The sequence below is a fragment of the Equus quagga genome, chromosome 4 (genome assembly GCF_021613505.1).
Source record: "Equus quagga isolate Etosha38 chromosome 4, UCLA_HA_Equagga_1.0, whole genome shotgun sequence".
Classification (NCBI taxonomy): Eukaryota; Metazoa; Chordata; class Mammalia; order Perissodactyla; family Equidae; genus Equus; species Equus quagga.
The window spans coordinates 99,673,800-99,691,520 of NC_060270.1; the positions used below are offsets into that span (position 1 = coordinate 99,673,800).

General features: G+C 37.7%; 1 protein-coding gene across 11 annotated transcripts in view; it reads left to right on the forward strand.

Moving 5' to 3' along the window:
• Positions 1 to 17,721, forward strand: part of PKP4 (plakophilin 4) — a 232,102-nt gene that overhangs the window by 63,138 nt on the left and 151,243 nt on the right. For 9 of the 11 annotated variants that reach the window (XM_046657995.1, XM_046657987.1, XM_046657988.1 and 6 more), the window contains exon 2: positions 7,780 to 7,916. In XM_046657995.1, the coding sequence (XP_046513951.1) occupies positions 7,785 to 7,916 (132 nt within the window). In that variant the 5' untranslated portion in view covers positions 7,780 to 7,784. Of the gene's footprint in view, positions 1 to 7,779; positions 7,917 to 8,036; positions 8,134 to 17,721 lie in introns of those variants that run through there. The other 2 variants (XM_046657993.1, XM_046657992.1) reach the window with 2 other exon arrangements.

The window sequence follows — 17,721 nt, forward strand, 5'->3', positions numbered from 1 at the left end:
TCCCCCTCCAACTGCTCCAACCTCTAATGCAGGCCCTTCTCTCTTTTGTGTTATGATTTCCTCTGGTTATTTTGCCAAAGGTCTCCAGCCATTATTTTTTCTGACATTTTGGCACATTAGTGCCACTTTTAAAATTTCTAGACTAATTTTCTGATCTTAAAAAAGAGAAAATGCCTTTTGTTATTTCACGGCGTTGTAAGTTGGGAAAGAGTGGAAATGTATACACATCTTGTCCCTTGATCCAGTCATCCCCCTCAGAGTTTTAGTTACATTCTTACCCTGTTGGTTATCCCCATCCTGTCTTTTTATACCCTTTAACATTCCGGGCACCTCCTCCTTTTCCCTCATCTATATGCTATAAAGGATCCCAAATCCTTAAAAAAAAGACAAAAAAGTGAACTCGTAGTACTTTCCAAAAAGAAACTTCCATTTTTTTCTTCTTTGCTATTATAAGAAATAAGATATTTTTTGGAAAGGTTTAAAATACCAAAGTGCAATCTGTGTTTATCCAACATAGAGTTTTTACTTTTTATTAGCAGTTTTTCAGTGTTTATCTGTTGTTGCAGGGACCATGTCAACGCTCCGCATAACTCCAGGGAGCACTGTTCACATAGAACGCAATATGAAGGGCCGCCTCAAGATGTGAGCAGTGTTGACCCTCATGTTCTGTACTAACCATGTGTTTTATTGTCAGAAATTATTACTGAATAGTATATGGGGTTGAGGGCATTCTATTTTGTAACGTAAGCCCCTTTTTATTGAATTTCTTCAAGACATTTATGAGTCATAAAATTATACTTTAGTATAGTTTTATAACCAGAATTAGTTCAGTTCACTTAAAAATGGATAATCTTTAGTATTTAAGCTATTCAACACTATTGCATTCTATTTGTAAGTCCTGTAAATTATTCTATCTATAGATCACATCTAATAAGAATTTTTCATATGTTTGTTCTGCTTTATTATTTTTCCTTTTTCATGGAAAAATAACTATAGAAGAATGCATAAAATGTGTTTGCAATTAAAAAACATTAAAAAGCAAATACATCCATTAGTGACTGTCCATGCCAGGCCAGCACCCCAAAAGTTCTTCCTGTAGTCCTCTGAGATCACAGCCCCCTCCTTCCCTGCAAAGGTAACCGCTCCTCTGACTTTGCTGATACTTCTTCCCTTGGTACTTAGGTGTGCATCCCTCACAATCGGTTTTATCTTGCCTATTTTTTAAACTTTACATAAATGGAATTCTAATGTTGTATTCTTTTGTGACTTGCTTCCTTTATTCAACGTTATGCTTGTGAGAGTCATTCTGTTCTTTTTTTTTCCTCATTGCTATAGGTGAAATACGTTACGTGAATTTACCACAGTGTATTTATCCATTCCACTGTTAATTGTCATTTGGGTTTTTTGCAGCTCATGGCTTTCACAAAGAGTGTTACCACGACCATACTTAAATGTCTCTCCAGGTGTTTGTGTGCAAGAATGTCTCTAAATCAGGAATGGCATTACTGGGCTATGGAATATATGTATCAGCAACTCAACTGGATAGATGCCAAAATGTACTCCCAAGTGATGATTCCCATTGTGTGTGTAACTCATCAGCAGCCTGTGTGATATTTACCATTGTTTTACGTCCTTGCCAAAATTTGATATTGATAAATGTTTTGCCATTCTGGTAGTTGTGTCCTGATAGCTCATTGTAGTATGACTTTACATTTTTCTAATTGCTAATGAGGTTGAGCACCTCATTATTGGCCACCTAGATTTCCACTTTTCTGAAAGGCCTAGTCATACCTTTTGCTTATTTTTATATCAGGTTATTTTGCATTCATCTTTTAGTTGTAAAAATAAATCCATAAGTCAAAACACTTAACTACTGTATGTAGTTTATTCTCTAGAATTGCTATGCTGTTTGGCTTATAGTTCCCTTCTAAACAAATTCTTGCCAAGAAATTTTAATTTTGTGGATAAATAGTCTGATTAGAAGTTTAGGATATATCTATCTCTAAGCTTCCCAGACAGTTGCAGATTTTGGTAATACTTCTTATTTCCAGGATATTTTCAAACTGTAACTGTGAAAACTTTTATCTATTACTCCTTTTAGGATTCTAGAATAGGTTCCATATGGTCCTGAAGGTGTTTGACTTTTGAAGCGTATTCCTAATTTCCCAATACTTCATTCTTTTCTTCTGTAATACTTGTTCCAGTTTCATTATAAGTAAAGCAAAGAAACTTATATTTGCTACATAGTATAGTAATTTTTTTAATTTTTACTGTTATAATAGTTTGTTCATCTAATACTTAACAAACTTTTATTATCCTATATTATTAATATCTTACTTTGAATCAAATTGAAATAGTCATGCTTATTTTCTGTCCTTTGTTATTTTTCTTTATTTGTTCTTAGGCATTCTTATTTTATCAGTTTTGAAATGGTTGTCATCAATCGTCGTAGAATTTTCTGAGTGTTCAAAATGAGGTCATGAGGTGTGTGATATACTCCAGATTGCTAATGCAAAAGAAAAGAGAAAAAATATGTAGAGTCCAACTTATTTCACTGGATAAGATGAAATAAAGTATGCTTAGTACACTGTGACCAAAAAGTATCGGTAAGGAGAGAAGAAATGAGTAAATGGGGGAAAATGCAGTATCTAGTTGATCTTCTATCCCAGAGAGATTTAGCACTGAGATGATTTTGTAGATTAGTATCATCTATAGTAAAAGGGATTATAGATATTGAATCATAGGTTGTGCCCATACGCTGCATCCATAGCCGTATGTTACATCTGTAGCCTTCATATATTACATCCACAGCCTCAAGCTTAAATAATCACACTAGAATGTATGTGGCCTGCACGCTTGAGCAGAAAAACTTCCTATTAAACAATGATCGTTCACTGTAAGATTGAGATACACACACAGTTGTACTAACAGTTTCACATAAAAGCTTCTTTGTGTTCAATAGAGATTATAGTTAAAACACAGAGTCAGCCTTCCAAAAAGTGTTTCTACAAGGCTCGAAGAATGAGTTCTGAGTTGAACAGGATGATAAAAATAGACCCAGGTAAAGAGGAAGTTCGGTAAGTGAAGGCTGGGATAAAATGAGAACACACTTGTAAGACTTGGTTGCAGACTCATCTCTGAGCTTTGCACAGCCAGAGGGGAGCAGTCAGCGCTGTTTCCAGTATTCCTCATGCCCTCAGGAAGAGCACAGCTTCCTGGCCTTCAGGTGCCTTTTTAGAGAGAGGTGTGATACGATAGACAGCGTTCTGAAAACTCCTGAGGAACACTCACATCAATTCAGAATGTAGAATTTGTCTTATCTTTGTGTCAGCCTCAAGAGTCAGAGAACTTTGTTTCCTATTTTTAACACAAACCCAGTGCAGGATCGCTTCTGTACCATTCCTGCTACTCGGTCATCTGAGCTGTGATTAAAGACCTCTTGTGATGGGGAAGATACCACTTTTAGAGGCAATCAGTTCTTGAAATTTTGCACATTTGACTGTTTGCTCAAAAGGAAAGACCTGCCTGAGTTTTGCCCTCATGCCTTCAACCTTTAATTTTATTAAAAGCAATATAACCATTAGCCAAGTTTGATTCAATGTATAAAGACAATAATATAGGCTAATAGAAGTTGGTTACAAAGCCTTTAGTTTTTGGTCTAGCTCTCGGGAGCATAACCTAAAAAGTCTAAATTTGCTGTCCTTCACAGTCCTTCAGAGGTTTGTAGACATCTGCTTATCTGCATAGTCCTTCTCTTCTTCAGGTCAAACTTTCTCTTCTTGTTCTAGTAACTGTTCTTCCTGTGTCCCCAACTAAAATATGAGCTTGTAAGGAGCAGGGCCTTTCTTATTTTGTCCCCATTCCTGTGCCTGGAAATATGACTGAATGATTGAATCCCTTCACCATCCTACTCATCCTCTTTTGAATGGATACACTTGTGTCCGTTCCTCTTAGCGGACCCATTATAACTGAAAGTGGATATGTCCCAAGGACCCTGAGGGAGAGGTGCATACTCACTTGTCCCCCTCTTCCTAGCATCTTAAATGCTGATATCAATATAGCATAACCTCACCTTGGGTTTGGGGCAGCCTTGTCTCATTCATGGTTTACTCATTTTGCTCTTGAACCTAAAGTGCCTAAATCTTTTTCCCGGTGTGCTGCTGCACTAATCTAAATACAAGACCCTACATTTATCCCTGTTGTTTTTAGCCCATAGAGACAACTCATTACTAGGGTAGCAATGTTTTTCATATTTTCATTTTGTTATCTGATAAGGTAGTATTCTTAGTCGTCAAAGAACTTGAGCACGCCTTATATATTATTATTTACGTTATGGCTAAAGTTTTTGGTTAGGATTGTGTCAAGATCAGAGCTCTCTGGCATTACATTAGGAACCTCTCTAGGATGATATGTTTCGTTCAGCTATTTACCAATGGTGAGAGTCAGCAGTTGTCCTTGTGCCAGCCCCATTTCTATTATGCCTATTATAATATGGGAGAATTCTAATATCACACATGCCTCACTGGAGTCTAGACACATTTCCGTGGTTATGCTGCCAGAGACAGAAGTTAGATCATTTTACATGACTTTTCTTTGAAGTGCCCCCTTTTGGTTCTCACAAATCATCTCTTGGATAAAATCCTTTTAAGAATCTCACCTAAGATCTAAGTCTAGCTCTCTAGTTTGTAACGTGAAGAGTCTACTTTCTTCTTTCCAAAAAACAGCAGTGGCATTTTCCTACTTCCAGTTTTTTGACGCCTCTTCCATTCTCGGTGATTCTCCAGAAAGCTCCAAAATGTTCAGCAACCTATTTGTAAGTTTTCTCAGGTTCCTAGGATGTGATCGCCTCAAGTCGAAGTGATTCAGGGAAGCATGAGGCCTGATTTCTCAGATTTCTCCTTGCTTTTTTCTTTGCTAGTAGGAAAAAGTAATAACATCATCCTGTGACTCTAGTCTTAGAGCTTGATTCCTCCAACTCGTTGAGCTGTTACGAGGACTACAAGAAAATGGTCAGGAAATCTTAATAGGATTGTAACTTGTCAGTTTTGTGGCATCGCTCCTCTGCCTCATGTTGGTTGTGTTATTTTGGGACTGTTCCAGAGATGAGGGGTGGGGAAGTGTCTCACCCTTAGTTATGCCTGGGTACCGTGGTCGACATTCTTCATCCTGTGGGTGTTAGCAATTGCCTGAAATGTCTCTCCTAGTCTTTGAGGAATCAGAGAATAAAAACATCATCCCTGCCAGTGAAAATCTCCTCTCCTGCTGAGTAGTAGTTTCTTTTACAAATCTGTGAGCTCTTCACAACCTCTTATATCAATTTTAGTGTTGGTATTCCATCACTTGAATCTTGCTATACTTTGCCTTGATCTGATTCATATTATGCTGCCTCAGCTAGATGATGAGCCATTACTGGGCAGAGTGGTCTTCAGAAAATGTTCATCTGATATCATTGATCCTGGACAGTCAGGGTCATCAAATAAATTAAGTGTGAAATTAAGTATGGTACACTCACAATGATGTAATATAATGACAATAAGATTCTATGTCTCTCTCTAAACAGTACACCTCCTTCTATTTATAATGAAGAATTAATAAATAATTACTTCCCCAGCGATGTTTCTATTTCTCCTTTTCTCAAATTCTGTTTGTTCACTGAATTTTTGCTTCTCTTTTTCTTATACTGGTTATTTCATGATATTATACTCTTGACATTTAAAATTTTTGATTCTTGGCATTATTTGTCTCACTGTTGCATAGTAACATTTCTGTTCTTTGCAACCATCTGCTTATTTTAAGGTGTGTAGTTTTTCAATGGCATAGAATACTTTCATGTCTTTACTTGGCTTAAATGCTAGTCTAAAATCTTTATGTGTGGCATTTTTTTCTTCGTAGGCCTCATTTCTTGTCTTTAATGAGCACTTGGTAAATATAGAAATGGATATTTTAATCCAGTTGTTGATATTTTAAGCATATTTTATATCTCAATAAGCACACCCCTGAAAAATACTGAAAAATGAAGATTGCCATAGAATTATTCCATTGTGTTGTATAAAGAATTAGTAAGTCCGTGTTTATGAGTGAGGAAAGTGGGGCTCAGTGAGGTGGTAACTTACCCAAGGACACTTAGGTTTTTGTCCTAGACTCATTCAAGTCTGAAGTTCCTCTTCCTCTAACTTGGGGAGTTGCTTCTCCTTGCAGATGAGGGTCCACCCAAGCCTGGGGCACCATGGAAATGGGAGACAGAGAATTCACCTGCTAGAGCAGGCTGAGGACTCTTCGTGAAGCTGGCATCTGGGGAAGATGCACAAACTTGTAAGACCCATTGTCCGTTTCTGCCTGTTAATAAAGCAACCACTGGTAGAAACCTAGAACCTAAACTCGTCTTCACTAATGTGGAAGTCAGGAGAGTGAGGAATGAGATGGAGCCTCCGGTGGTATGCCCGTCTTCCCTTGTCTTACAGATTATGATATTAGAAATAAACAGCAAGCTGCTATTGGATGTTGAGGGAATGGGGAAAAAAATCCCCAGATTATACTACAGAACTGAACATTGTGGAAGTTGATAAGAAATTGAAATACAACAGTTGAGTAATTTTTGGGAGAAAACTGTAAAGAATGTCAAGAAGAGTACTTATGATCTCAGGTGTCCACATACAAGTATACAGAGTAACATATTGAACAAATAAGGTGTCATGAGCATCATAGCACTTGATGAGGTTTGCCTAATGACTGGAATGAGACATGGAAAAGATGGTCAATCCTTCATTCATATATTCGTTTATTCAGCAAACAATAATGGAGTATCTATTATATATTCCAGGCACTAAGCTAGTCTCATGGTATGATAGATGGTGCTTTCAACGAGACAGTCGGAGAGGCAGACATGTAAACAAGTCATTAAAATATTTACGTTTTAGGTGGGGATCTTTTCTCCATCTTTTTCAAATTTGTCAAAAGTCCATATCATATCAGGTCATTGAGTCTCCTGGCGAACACACTGCTTGCAGCGTGTGTTACCTTAGGCCCCCCATCTCCTGCCAAGAACCCGTTCTTCTGTCACAAGCTACAGGCCTGAAAAACAGATTGTCTTTTCAACACCATCTCCATAGCCATCATCATCTTTGGATAATCAGATTCCTCTAAGGAAACAAAATTATCTGTAATACTCCACCAAAGGTATCCTTGTTACTGTTACTAATGCCTTGCATTTCTTTTAAATACAGTAGACTTTTGTTTATTTTCAAGCCTGCCTTAAGTTTTAAACTCTTTTTTTTCCTGTTACATAAGCCTCTTGTGTAACTGTTAAAGCATTTGCACATCTGTAGGTGTATTCTTGTGTGTATACTTCTTTGAAAACTGACCCTTGTAGCAATCTAGGGTATTTGTTTCTTAATAAGATAATCATATTTACTTACTGGTTATCTAATTAGAAAATTCAGCAATTTAACAAGCTTCTAATAACTTTATTGTCTTTGGTATATTTTTAATTAAGAGCCCTCCTCCCCAACCCTTTTCATGTCATTTTCTACTATGATGTTGTTTAAATATTTTCTTAGTATTTATTATTGTCGTTATTATTTTATTGGGTTTTTCTATTATTATTTGGTAGTATCAGCTATACTTTTAGCCCTACAGGTTTCCTTTTAGAGATCAAATGGCTGTAAGAGTTGTGATCATTTTGTGTAGAAGTCTATAGTACTTTGTGGGAACCATCTGCAAATCCTCAGCCCCTGCCTGAGCCCATGAGAAAGTGTTAACCCTTTGTCTGCTTGATTGCAGGAGGAATGCCAGCTCCTGAGCAGGCCTCATTGGTGGAGGAGGGGCAACCACAGACCCGCCAGGAAGCTGCCGCCACTGGCCCAGGCATGGAACCCGAGACCACAGCCACCACTATTCTAGCTTCCGTGAAGGAGCAGGTACATCCTCTTACTTGAATTTGCAATTAATTATTTCTTCAATGCCTTTGAAAATTAATCTTTGGATATGTTTTAAATTTGTCTAATGTCGTTGACGCCTTCACGTTTTCTAATTATAAGGTGTTTACATCCCTGAGTACATTGGGATGACTGGCATGTAGAGCTGCTCCAGGTGCCAGTCAGAATCGGAACATGCAGGATACTTGTGCGTCTGCAAGTAAGGACAATATTGATGGTGATCGGTGTCTGTCTTGCCCACATTGCAGAGTGTGTGCATGCACGCAAAGCTTTGTAAAGCACATTGCACATCGCTGATTTTTCCATCAGGACTCTGGCAACTTGAGGCCTGTAATATCTTTAGATATGTTGAACATTTTAACATAGGTTTTATGTAGGATTGTCTCTGTGATTTTTGGATGAAGGCTTTTTTTGTTGTGTTTGTCTGAATCAAAGTATATTCATTCTGTGAGCTAGTGTTCTAAAACTTGTCACACTGTGCCAGTTTGCTTCAATGTCATGTTTATGTTGATTTTTTTAAGGTCCTTAATACTATTTATCCTTCAAGCCCAAGCAGCCTTCTTAATTAGATCTTATCTGTTGTGCTTAGAGAAATTGGAATTCCTGAATTTAATTTCTTAAGATTTTTAAAAGCTTAATAAGGTGAATGTAAATTTAAAGCTCCAGGGGTAGTTTTGTTTTCTGCTTCCTCCCTCAAAAATAAAACAACAAAAAAATGTCTGTGCCCTCTGTGAGGGTTATTCTGTTGGAGATAATCTAATACTAAAAAAATGTTTTTAATCTTATGATTAAATCACTGGGTCCTTTTTTTTCTCATGAGATATAAACTTAGATGTGTGTTTGCTGGAATATACTTTTAAAAATCAGTATCAGCAATTCAAATGGTAAATGATGACAAAGAGTAAAGGAGTACCTCATTATTTTACTGTTTGCTGTAACTTGAAGGCATCTGGTATGAAAGAGTATTCCAGAACTATATGACATTAGAGCTATCTCTTCAAGAAAAATGATTTCACAACTTGTTCTAGTAGCAAGATGTCAAAATATTTTCCATTTCTCACTGAAATTTGAAGTTTTTAAACATTCTGCAAACTAAGAATTTGAGAAGACACAAGAAAATTGTCGTCATTTTCATTTTCCACTAAACTATAGATTGTCTAAGCTGCTCTCACCTTTAAGGAGGAAAAAAGGACTCTTCTTATAGCCCTTCATAGTTGTCAGCATTAGCCCCAGGAGCTGTAGAATGAGCAGCCCTGATTTGTTTGGGGCTCTTAGCCTGTACTGTGTTTTGCTCTTAGCGTGTGGTTTGATGATGCACCTTGATACCAGATGCCCTGCTTGTTGAAGAAAATTGGAAACCTATCATGATTTTGGCACAGGAATTCCTTAATAGCCTCAGATGACTTCAAAAGATTATCTTTTGGCAGTAAAAGGTGTTCTGAATAGATATTTTGTGGGAGATAGCAAAAAGGGTTCTGGTTTCTCAAGGTAGCCAAAAAGTACAGGTATTTGTTCTTTATTAGAAAAATTATCATGTATCTCCCAGATTGTTTATTTACTGGGAGGATATACTCTGTTCTTTGCATCTTTGATATCCTAAGAATTTGAATCCATTAATATACGTTTGCAGTTTTCATCCTTAATTTTTGTTAAAATTGTCTATCAGTGCTCAGTACTCAGCATTTCAATCATTCAGCCCAGGACACCATATCTATCTCTTGTTCAAAGATGCTCACCTGATTTTAAACAGCTGACTCTAGCTGCCGTGTGGTTTGGTGGCACCAGGCAAGATACTCTAATTTCTCTACTGTTGGAGTAAAACTTTCTTAGGACTTTTATGGGGCCAGCTGGGTGACGTAGCTGTTAGGATCACATGCTTTGCTTTGGTGGCCCAAGGTTCTCCAGTTTGGATCCCAGGCGCAGACCTACGCACAGTTTACCAAGCCATGCTCTGGCAGGCATCCCACATATAAAATAGAGGAAGATGGACACAGATGTTAGCTCAGGGCCAGTCTTCCTCACAAAAAGAAAAGAAAAGAAAGAATTTCTTAGGACTTTTCGGAAATTTGTCATTCCCTATCATCTGCCTGATGAGACAGAGCACAGAAAAGTTAGACAGGAATAAGAAAGCTAATTACTGTTCACCTTATATATTTGATTTTAAAATACTAGTCAGAATGTGACATTCTCAGTTGTGTTAGACTCAAATGGAGTAGTTAATGTTAGGTTATGTCCTTGATCATGTTTTGTAATGAAAGAGCAATATTCTTGGGTGGGATATATAATTATTAAAAAAAAAAAAAGAAGCCTCACTACCACACATCATTAATAACCATGGAGTGATGGTATCAGCTCCACTGATCTCAAAGAAGAGACCTTTTTTGGTGGCAGCCATGTCCTAGGCAGGATGTTTCATTACAGTACAGAAGGAAGAGACCCCTCAGTGCAGTTGGATAGATGGCCTGGATTCCCATCCTGCCTCCACTACTTACTGTATCATCTTAGGAAAATTTCCTAACTTCTCTGTGCCTCAGTTTCTCATCTGCAAAATGGGGATAGTAATAGTTATCGAGGATATTAACATATGTGAAATGCTTACAAAAAGGCTCTCCTTTTTTTTTTTTTTTTTTTGGTAAGGAAGATTGGCCCTGAGCTAACATCTGTTGCCAGTCTTCCTCTTTTTGCTTGAAAAGGATTCTTGCTGAGCTAACATCTGTGCCAGTCTTCCTCTATTTTGCATGTGGGACAGTGCCACAGCATGGCTTGTTGAACAGTGTGTAGGTCTGCACCCGGGATCCGAACCCATGAACCCCACGCTTCTGAAGCGGCATGCACGAACCCAACCGCTACACCACCAGGCCACCTCTGAAAAGGCGCTTCTTAGGAGGAGCTAGTGATTCTACTTTTAAGTATGTGTGGGGATTCAGTGAGCTTTCCTTTGGCCATTGACATGAAAACAAAAAAATCTTTCTGAATATTGAGGCATGATTATGTTGGGACAGTATTTTACTTCTGCATGACATTAAACTTCCAAAACTTCATCACACTCGTCTCACAAATTAGAACAGCTTTATATATATATATATATATTATAGGAAATAGAGCATTTGAAAATAAATTTTGTTAACACATTTATTTGTTGCAACCCCCAACATAATGTTAAGGCACTTGGTTAAAGAATTGGAAAGTAATATCTTTTAATAACATACACCTGAATTTTGAGACGGAAAGTCTGAGTTCTTGAGTAAAGTGCATCCAAGCCACTAAAATACCTCATCCATGTTCCCCCTGGGCAATTCACGGTCAGTAGTAGGGAAGGAAATGGCAGGCAACCGGAGCAGTCTTGTTAACAAATCACTAGTGTGTTGATATCTGAAATTAGACTTAGGATGTCATAAAAACAATTATATCTTCCTCTACTGGGCCATGCTTTCCCTGGGATCTAGAAGCCAGAAGCTGTTCCCTTATTCCTTGACAAAATGCTGAGATTCACATTCTCTCTCTTTTGTAAAGTGATAACCTTTCACATTGGTGTCCGTCACCTAGATGCATGCCTGTGCAGTTACAGAAAAAGTCCTTGCCCTTTGACAGAGAAGAAGAAGGAACCCACTTCTGTTCAAGTGCTACCTTTTCATGAAGCCATGTTCACCCCATCCTCAAGTCAAACTGCTCTCCTGGCCTCCTAAATTTAGCGCTTCATACCAGTCTTACCATGTGCTCCTTTGGGTTATATAATTGGCTACCTCAGGCCAGAGCCATGTTTATACATGTTTCACACACATGCTACAGGCTGCTCCTTCCCCAGCCCCTTGAATATATTAGACCTGCATAAATAATTGTTCAAGAAGGGAGCGGATGAATAATACTGGCTATCAGATTCCTTCGTCACCAGCTGGCTGTTTTATGAAAATAATGGGACCTGTAGCCATATTCATAGGAACATTACTAAGCAAGAGACTCTCACCAACAGCACCTAGAAAACTAGTCACCCAGCTGTATATTCTTGTCCTTAATACAATTTGAATTGCATCTGTCCGCCTCGATCTAGGAATTAAATCTGATCTCTACATGGAGCTAACTAAAATCTTACTTTATATTGATGGTCAAATAATGGCATAGGTGTTGTAAATTTCATCTCCCATCTGTCCAACTTAGTTGAAAATTAAGTGTAGGGAATAAAAGAATGTGGTTACATTGGTGATATTCACAAAATATCCACCAGCATCATATATACCAGGTGGTATAGGTAACCACTAAAGAAATGTCTTTCAGTTAAGGATCATGCTATAAGAGAAATAAAAAAGTCAACTCATGGGAATAATGAGGTAATGTGATCCTTGGACTAGAATCTGAAATTACAGGAAGTATTGGTTGAACATAAGCCACTGGCTGGCTGTAATCAGGATCATCATTTGCCAGGTTCTGCTGTTCAACTCAACTCCTAATGAGAATCCAGGAGTCCAGGATGAATGCAGATGTTGGAAATGAGGAATTTTTTGGTATCCTGATAGTTTTCAAATATCTGGCAAATTTAAGAATGATCTAGTTCCTAGCTTAATATCTTACACATAGCAAGATAAAGAATATGGCCAAGTGTGGTGCCCTCAAAGGGCCCCGCCTCCTCCTATGAAAACCTTAGACTAAACTGATTGATTTGTCATTCAAATGGACAGCACACTTTCGGATGCAGAAGAACCGGAATTTTTTAAGACATTGGCTGCTCATCCAGAACTTTGCTGCCACTCCCTGAAGTTTCGGTAGATATGTCACCATGCTAACTTCACAGGCACAAAGGAAGCAGTGAGCCAAGGGCCATGTGCAGGCTATTACCACCAACTGGGAGAGTTTATTGTAGTCTTATAATTGATAGGATATGATCTTGGATTGTAGAAACACTCTTTAGGAGACCATATGACCATATGGCCAATCATGGATAGGGTTAACAAGTATATTTCATAGTTCTGTATAGGACGCAAGTTGATTTGGATTTTGTAAAATCACACATATAATATTTATTACACTCTTTCATCTTCGGTCATGAAGTTGCTTCAGTAATTGAGATCTCTGTTTGAACTTGGCTGTGCTCAGCAACACTAACTTCTATACCATTGTTCTCCCACAAACCACACTGTCTTATTTTTGGTTTATGATTTAAGAAGTTTGGAATCCAGGTTTAAGGTTGAGGCCAGTCCAGATAGCATGATATCGTAAGCAAAGAATAGATTTGGTAACGTGCTAATTTTATGTGTACTACTCTTATTCTGGTAAAGTCCTAAATTAGGTACTATGTGTACTTCTTTTGTTATCTTTGATGAGTGAAAATTGCAATGTTCTTCACTTGTGAGGCTCTCAAAGAGAACACCGCCTTTCAAGATAGTATTTTCTGACTTTTGTGAAAATTACAGTCCTCCCTTCAGTGTGTCCATATTAACTTAACTCATACTTAAATATCAAAGAGTAATATGAGAGTCATTAGAGTTCCTTAATTTTTTAAGATAAAATAAGGAAATTTGGAGCCCTACTGTGCCCTATTGATATTACTTCATTTTTACATGGATGTGTTAGCTTCAGTAATTACACACCCTTCCTGTATGGCAGAATGCCCAGAACTGAACAAATTCCAGTACAATTATTTACTTTATTCCTCTGAAACTGAAACAGCTCAACTCTTCTGCACCTGCCTTTGCAACTTCCTTTTATTTGGCCCCTAAGTTTATTTACAATGAAATAGTTCTCTCTGACACACCTCAACCACATGCAGAAGACAGAATTTTTATTTCGGCTGTAAACAAGCATAGTTTGTAGCTTAGCTAATAGCACCATGCTATAAGTGCAATGCCTAAAACTTTGCATTTTTCTTATATTAGCAACTTAGTAATTTTTCCTGTTGGTAACTGAGTTATCCTGGCAGTTGTAATTCTTGTGTAATGTATAGTGTATGTTCCATGCCTGAACTGCCTCATCAAACGCAAGGTAAGATTGGATCTTTTCTTAGTGATTTCTTGGGATCATCAAACTTTGCAGCTTTAGCTTCTTAATATTATAGAAGTGTGGTTCAAAATGAGGTCAAGTGGTAGAGCTCTTGTGACACTATTTGGCCTAGATTCAAGAATTTTGCATCCTGATATGTGGTTCTCAGGAGATCAGTCCTCTGAAGTTGCATGTTTGTGGTCAAAATGTCGCATATCTCTTCCGTGTGTTGATGTTGGGTACCCCCCTCTTCAGGTATCTCTGTGGTTATAGAATACAACAGAGGGGGCTGGCCTCATGGCTAGGTGGCTAAAGTTCCATGCGCTCCGCTTCGGTAACCTGGGTTCACAGGTTCAAATCCCAGGCGTGGACCTATTCCTCTTGTCAAGCCATGCTGTGGAGGGGACCCACATACAAAACAGAGGAAGATGGATGGGGCCAGCCAGGTGGTGCAGCAGTTAAGTTCGCATGTTCTGCTTCAGCAGTCTGAGGTTCGCTGGTTCGGATCCTGGGTGCGTACCTACACACCGCTTGGCAAGACATGCTGTGGCAGGCATCCCACATATAAAGTAGAGAAAGAAGGGCAAGGATGTTAGCACAGAGCCAGTCTTCCTCAGCAAAAAAGAGGAGGATTGGCAGCAGATGTTAGCTCAGGGCTAATGTCCCTCAAAAAGAAAAAATAGAAGAAGATTGGCACAGATGTTAGCTCAGGGCTAATCTTCCTCAAGCAAAAAAAAAAACAAAAGAGGGGAAAATTGGCAATGGATGGTCAGGGCAAATGTTCCTTAGCAAAAAAAGACTGTAAGAGTATGGCCAACAGGTTTATTCAGTATTTGAATGTACAAAAAAAATTGTCCTTAGCAACATAAAAAATTAATCACCAAGTTAGCTAACAATGAGTGTATACATTTTGTGATAGTCTGATGAATGATGAGCTTGACCTGTTAGCAAAGTTCCTCAATCTTACATGTTCCACGAATATATTCTGAATAACTGAGTATTTGTTCTATTCGATTCAGTTGGAGACATCTTTTTAGATATATTGAAGCTGTAGTTCTGTTTTGTTTTGTTTGTTGGAGAGCTCTTAAATTCCAAGAATTGAAAAAGATTGTCTGTTCACACATAAGTAGGTCACATATGCAGACATGGAACACATAGTAGGTGTCCCAAAATAGTTATTAGGTTAATGAACTAAGAATGTAAAAATGCTCACTGTGACCCTGTAGTTAGCTTATGCTTGCTTTTAGCTAAATAAAAAATATTGATTGAAAGCCTGCTGAGAACAAAGTGCTCTGTCCAGGAAGGGTAAGGAGACCTGCAAAGATGATCTGTTTCATATGGTTTCTGCCCTCAGAAGAATGCAGAGGCACAAACCGTGTTGTGTACTTTTATGTGCAGTAATTGGCACATTATGAATATTCATTAATTGGAGCCACAAGATCCAAGAACATGTGTACTTTGTCCCTTTTTGTATTTAAACAAGCTATAGATATGGATTGTATTATATCAGTTTTATGTAAATTTGTTGACTTAGGCATTTTTAACTGTAATTTTTTACCATTGAATTAACGTTACCTTTTCTTTACATTTGAAAGTAATAGACTCTTTCCTTTATTAACACTTAAAGGCAGCCCTGACTTTACATGTTTAAAATAATTTCCTTTTCACTTGAATAACTCAGTTCGCAGTTTCTGTTCAGAGCTAAATTATGAATATATGGAATAATTTTTCCCCTGTACATGCAAACTTTATGCTATGAAATTTGAAATGAGTGACTGCTGAGTTGGTGAGATTAAATGGATGACAGGATCATTCAGCATTGAATTCTCTGTGCTGCATGATCATTTTTCTTTTTAGAATCACTTCTGGAGAGAAAAATATTTCAGAAACGTACTTTTCCCCTCAGGTATAACCCTGAAGTTACTCTACAGCTGTAGCAAAACAGTCTATCTTCATGCTCAATTTCTAAATTGCCGTTTTTGTTACTTTTGTAGAAATGGGTCCATATGGTCTTACTGCATCTGATTATATTTTATGAATGTATTGTTTCCAAAGTGATCAGATCTGCTTGCACCTCAGCAAAGTAATTTAGGTTATGATTATTTTGTTTTAGGCATTCCTAAGAAAAATCGTTTAAAATGTAAGGTTGTTTTCAAGTAGTTCAAAGACAGATCTGTGTCTTAGCTTATAGAATTTTAAAAGTTATTGTGCACGCAAATCTTAATAATATAGGGATTGCACATAATAGAAACAGTCTGCAAGCAAATTGAAAGAACGCATTATTTGAACTTGAAGACAAATGCATGTTACGCAATTAAATTCCATATGAATCATTTATAAATCTCTTGGCTCTGGAAAGAAAATTTAATCTTCCTTTAAAAATTGGAGTTCAAGGGGCCGGCTCCATGGCCAAGTGGTTAAGTTCGCGTGCTCTGCTGCGGTGGCCCAGGGTTCGGATCCTGGGTGCAGACATGGCACCGCTCGTCAGGCCACGTTGAGGCGGCGTCCCACATCCCACAACTAGAAGGACATGCAACTAAGATATACAACCGTGTACGGGGGGTGGGTTGGGGAGACAAAGCAGAAAAAAAAAATTGGTGTTCAAGGCATTTCAATATAAAGACTATTTAATTTGTATTTTACCTTGTAGACTTTTACATATGAAAATTCCTATAAAGCAGCATGATATCAGACAACTATCGTCATGCAGTATCATCTACCCTAACAGGCGTATATCTAATTTGCAAGTTTTCCTAAAATTATTCCCAAAGCCTAAATCAAGATCAAGGTCCTTAGCTACTGCATAAACTATCACTTCTCCCCTTTGCAAATTATTTTCATAAATTGTTTTATTGAAATAAAGAGTAAGCCTGTCTTGCCCAAGTATGGAGTCAGTTGGCACCTCCTTTTTTCATTCATGACTTTAGTTACCTCATATATTTCTTACTTAAAGCTATAACTGTTGGAAGTGGGGAAGTCTGTTGGGGTTTTCCCATTGCACCATTTTCTCATTTGTTTCTACATAAGGTGAATATTGAGTTTTTCCTATAATGTAAGTGGTTAACAGCAGGATCTTGATTTTTCTTATATTTCAGTTAGCAAAGTATAATGAAAAAGTGAATTCTTATTAAATTATTTTGTGCAAAATATATGTTAGTAATTGCTGCTGTTGGCATTATTCTAAGCTGATGGATTAGACGATTTGGTGATTTGTAGATAAGAATGTGAAACTTATGTTTGTATAGCTATGGGTACTGAACAGAATGCTATTAGCTTATTTGATCTGCCCTACAGAAGAGAGAAAATGTATTTTATTGATGTGAAACTGTTTTACTTGGTTGAATTTTTTTTTTTAATTTCCTAACCCTTGATAAAACTTCTTTTGATTTCATGTTAAAACCCATGAAGGCCCTCACCCTATTATCAGAGTTAGAGAGAAGTTCTCCTACTATAAGGCTGGTAGAACAGGATTGAGAAGAATGGTCAGTGGATCATCTAGTCTAGGTCTGCCATTGTGATGACAAAGACTCTGCATTGCTTTACTGGGCCTGCTGCTTTTTGATACAACCAGATTGCTATCTTTTCTCTTGTTACCACCACCACCACTACTACAGGAAACAAATGAAAGATGTAGAAGAGATGTTGTCATTGTCAGTACGAAATAAAAGTCAGTGAACTCAATGGAATAGAAATCCATCAGGATACTGATAGCTAACATTATTGTGTGTCAGGCATCGTGCTAGGTGCTTTACATGGCAGATCTCCTGTATTCTTTATCAGAACTTTATGAGTTAATGCTGTGAAAACCTGTCAGCAT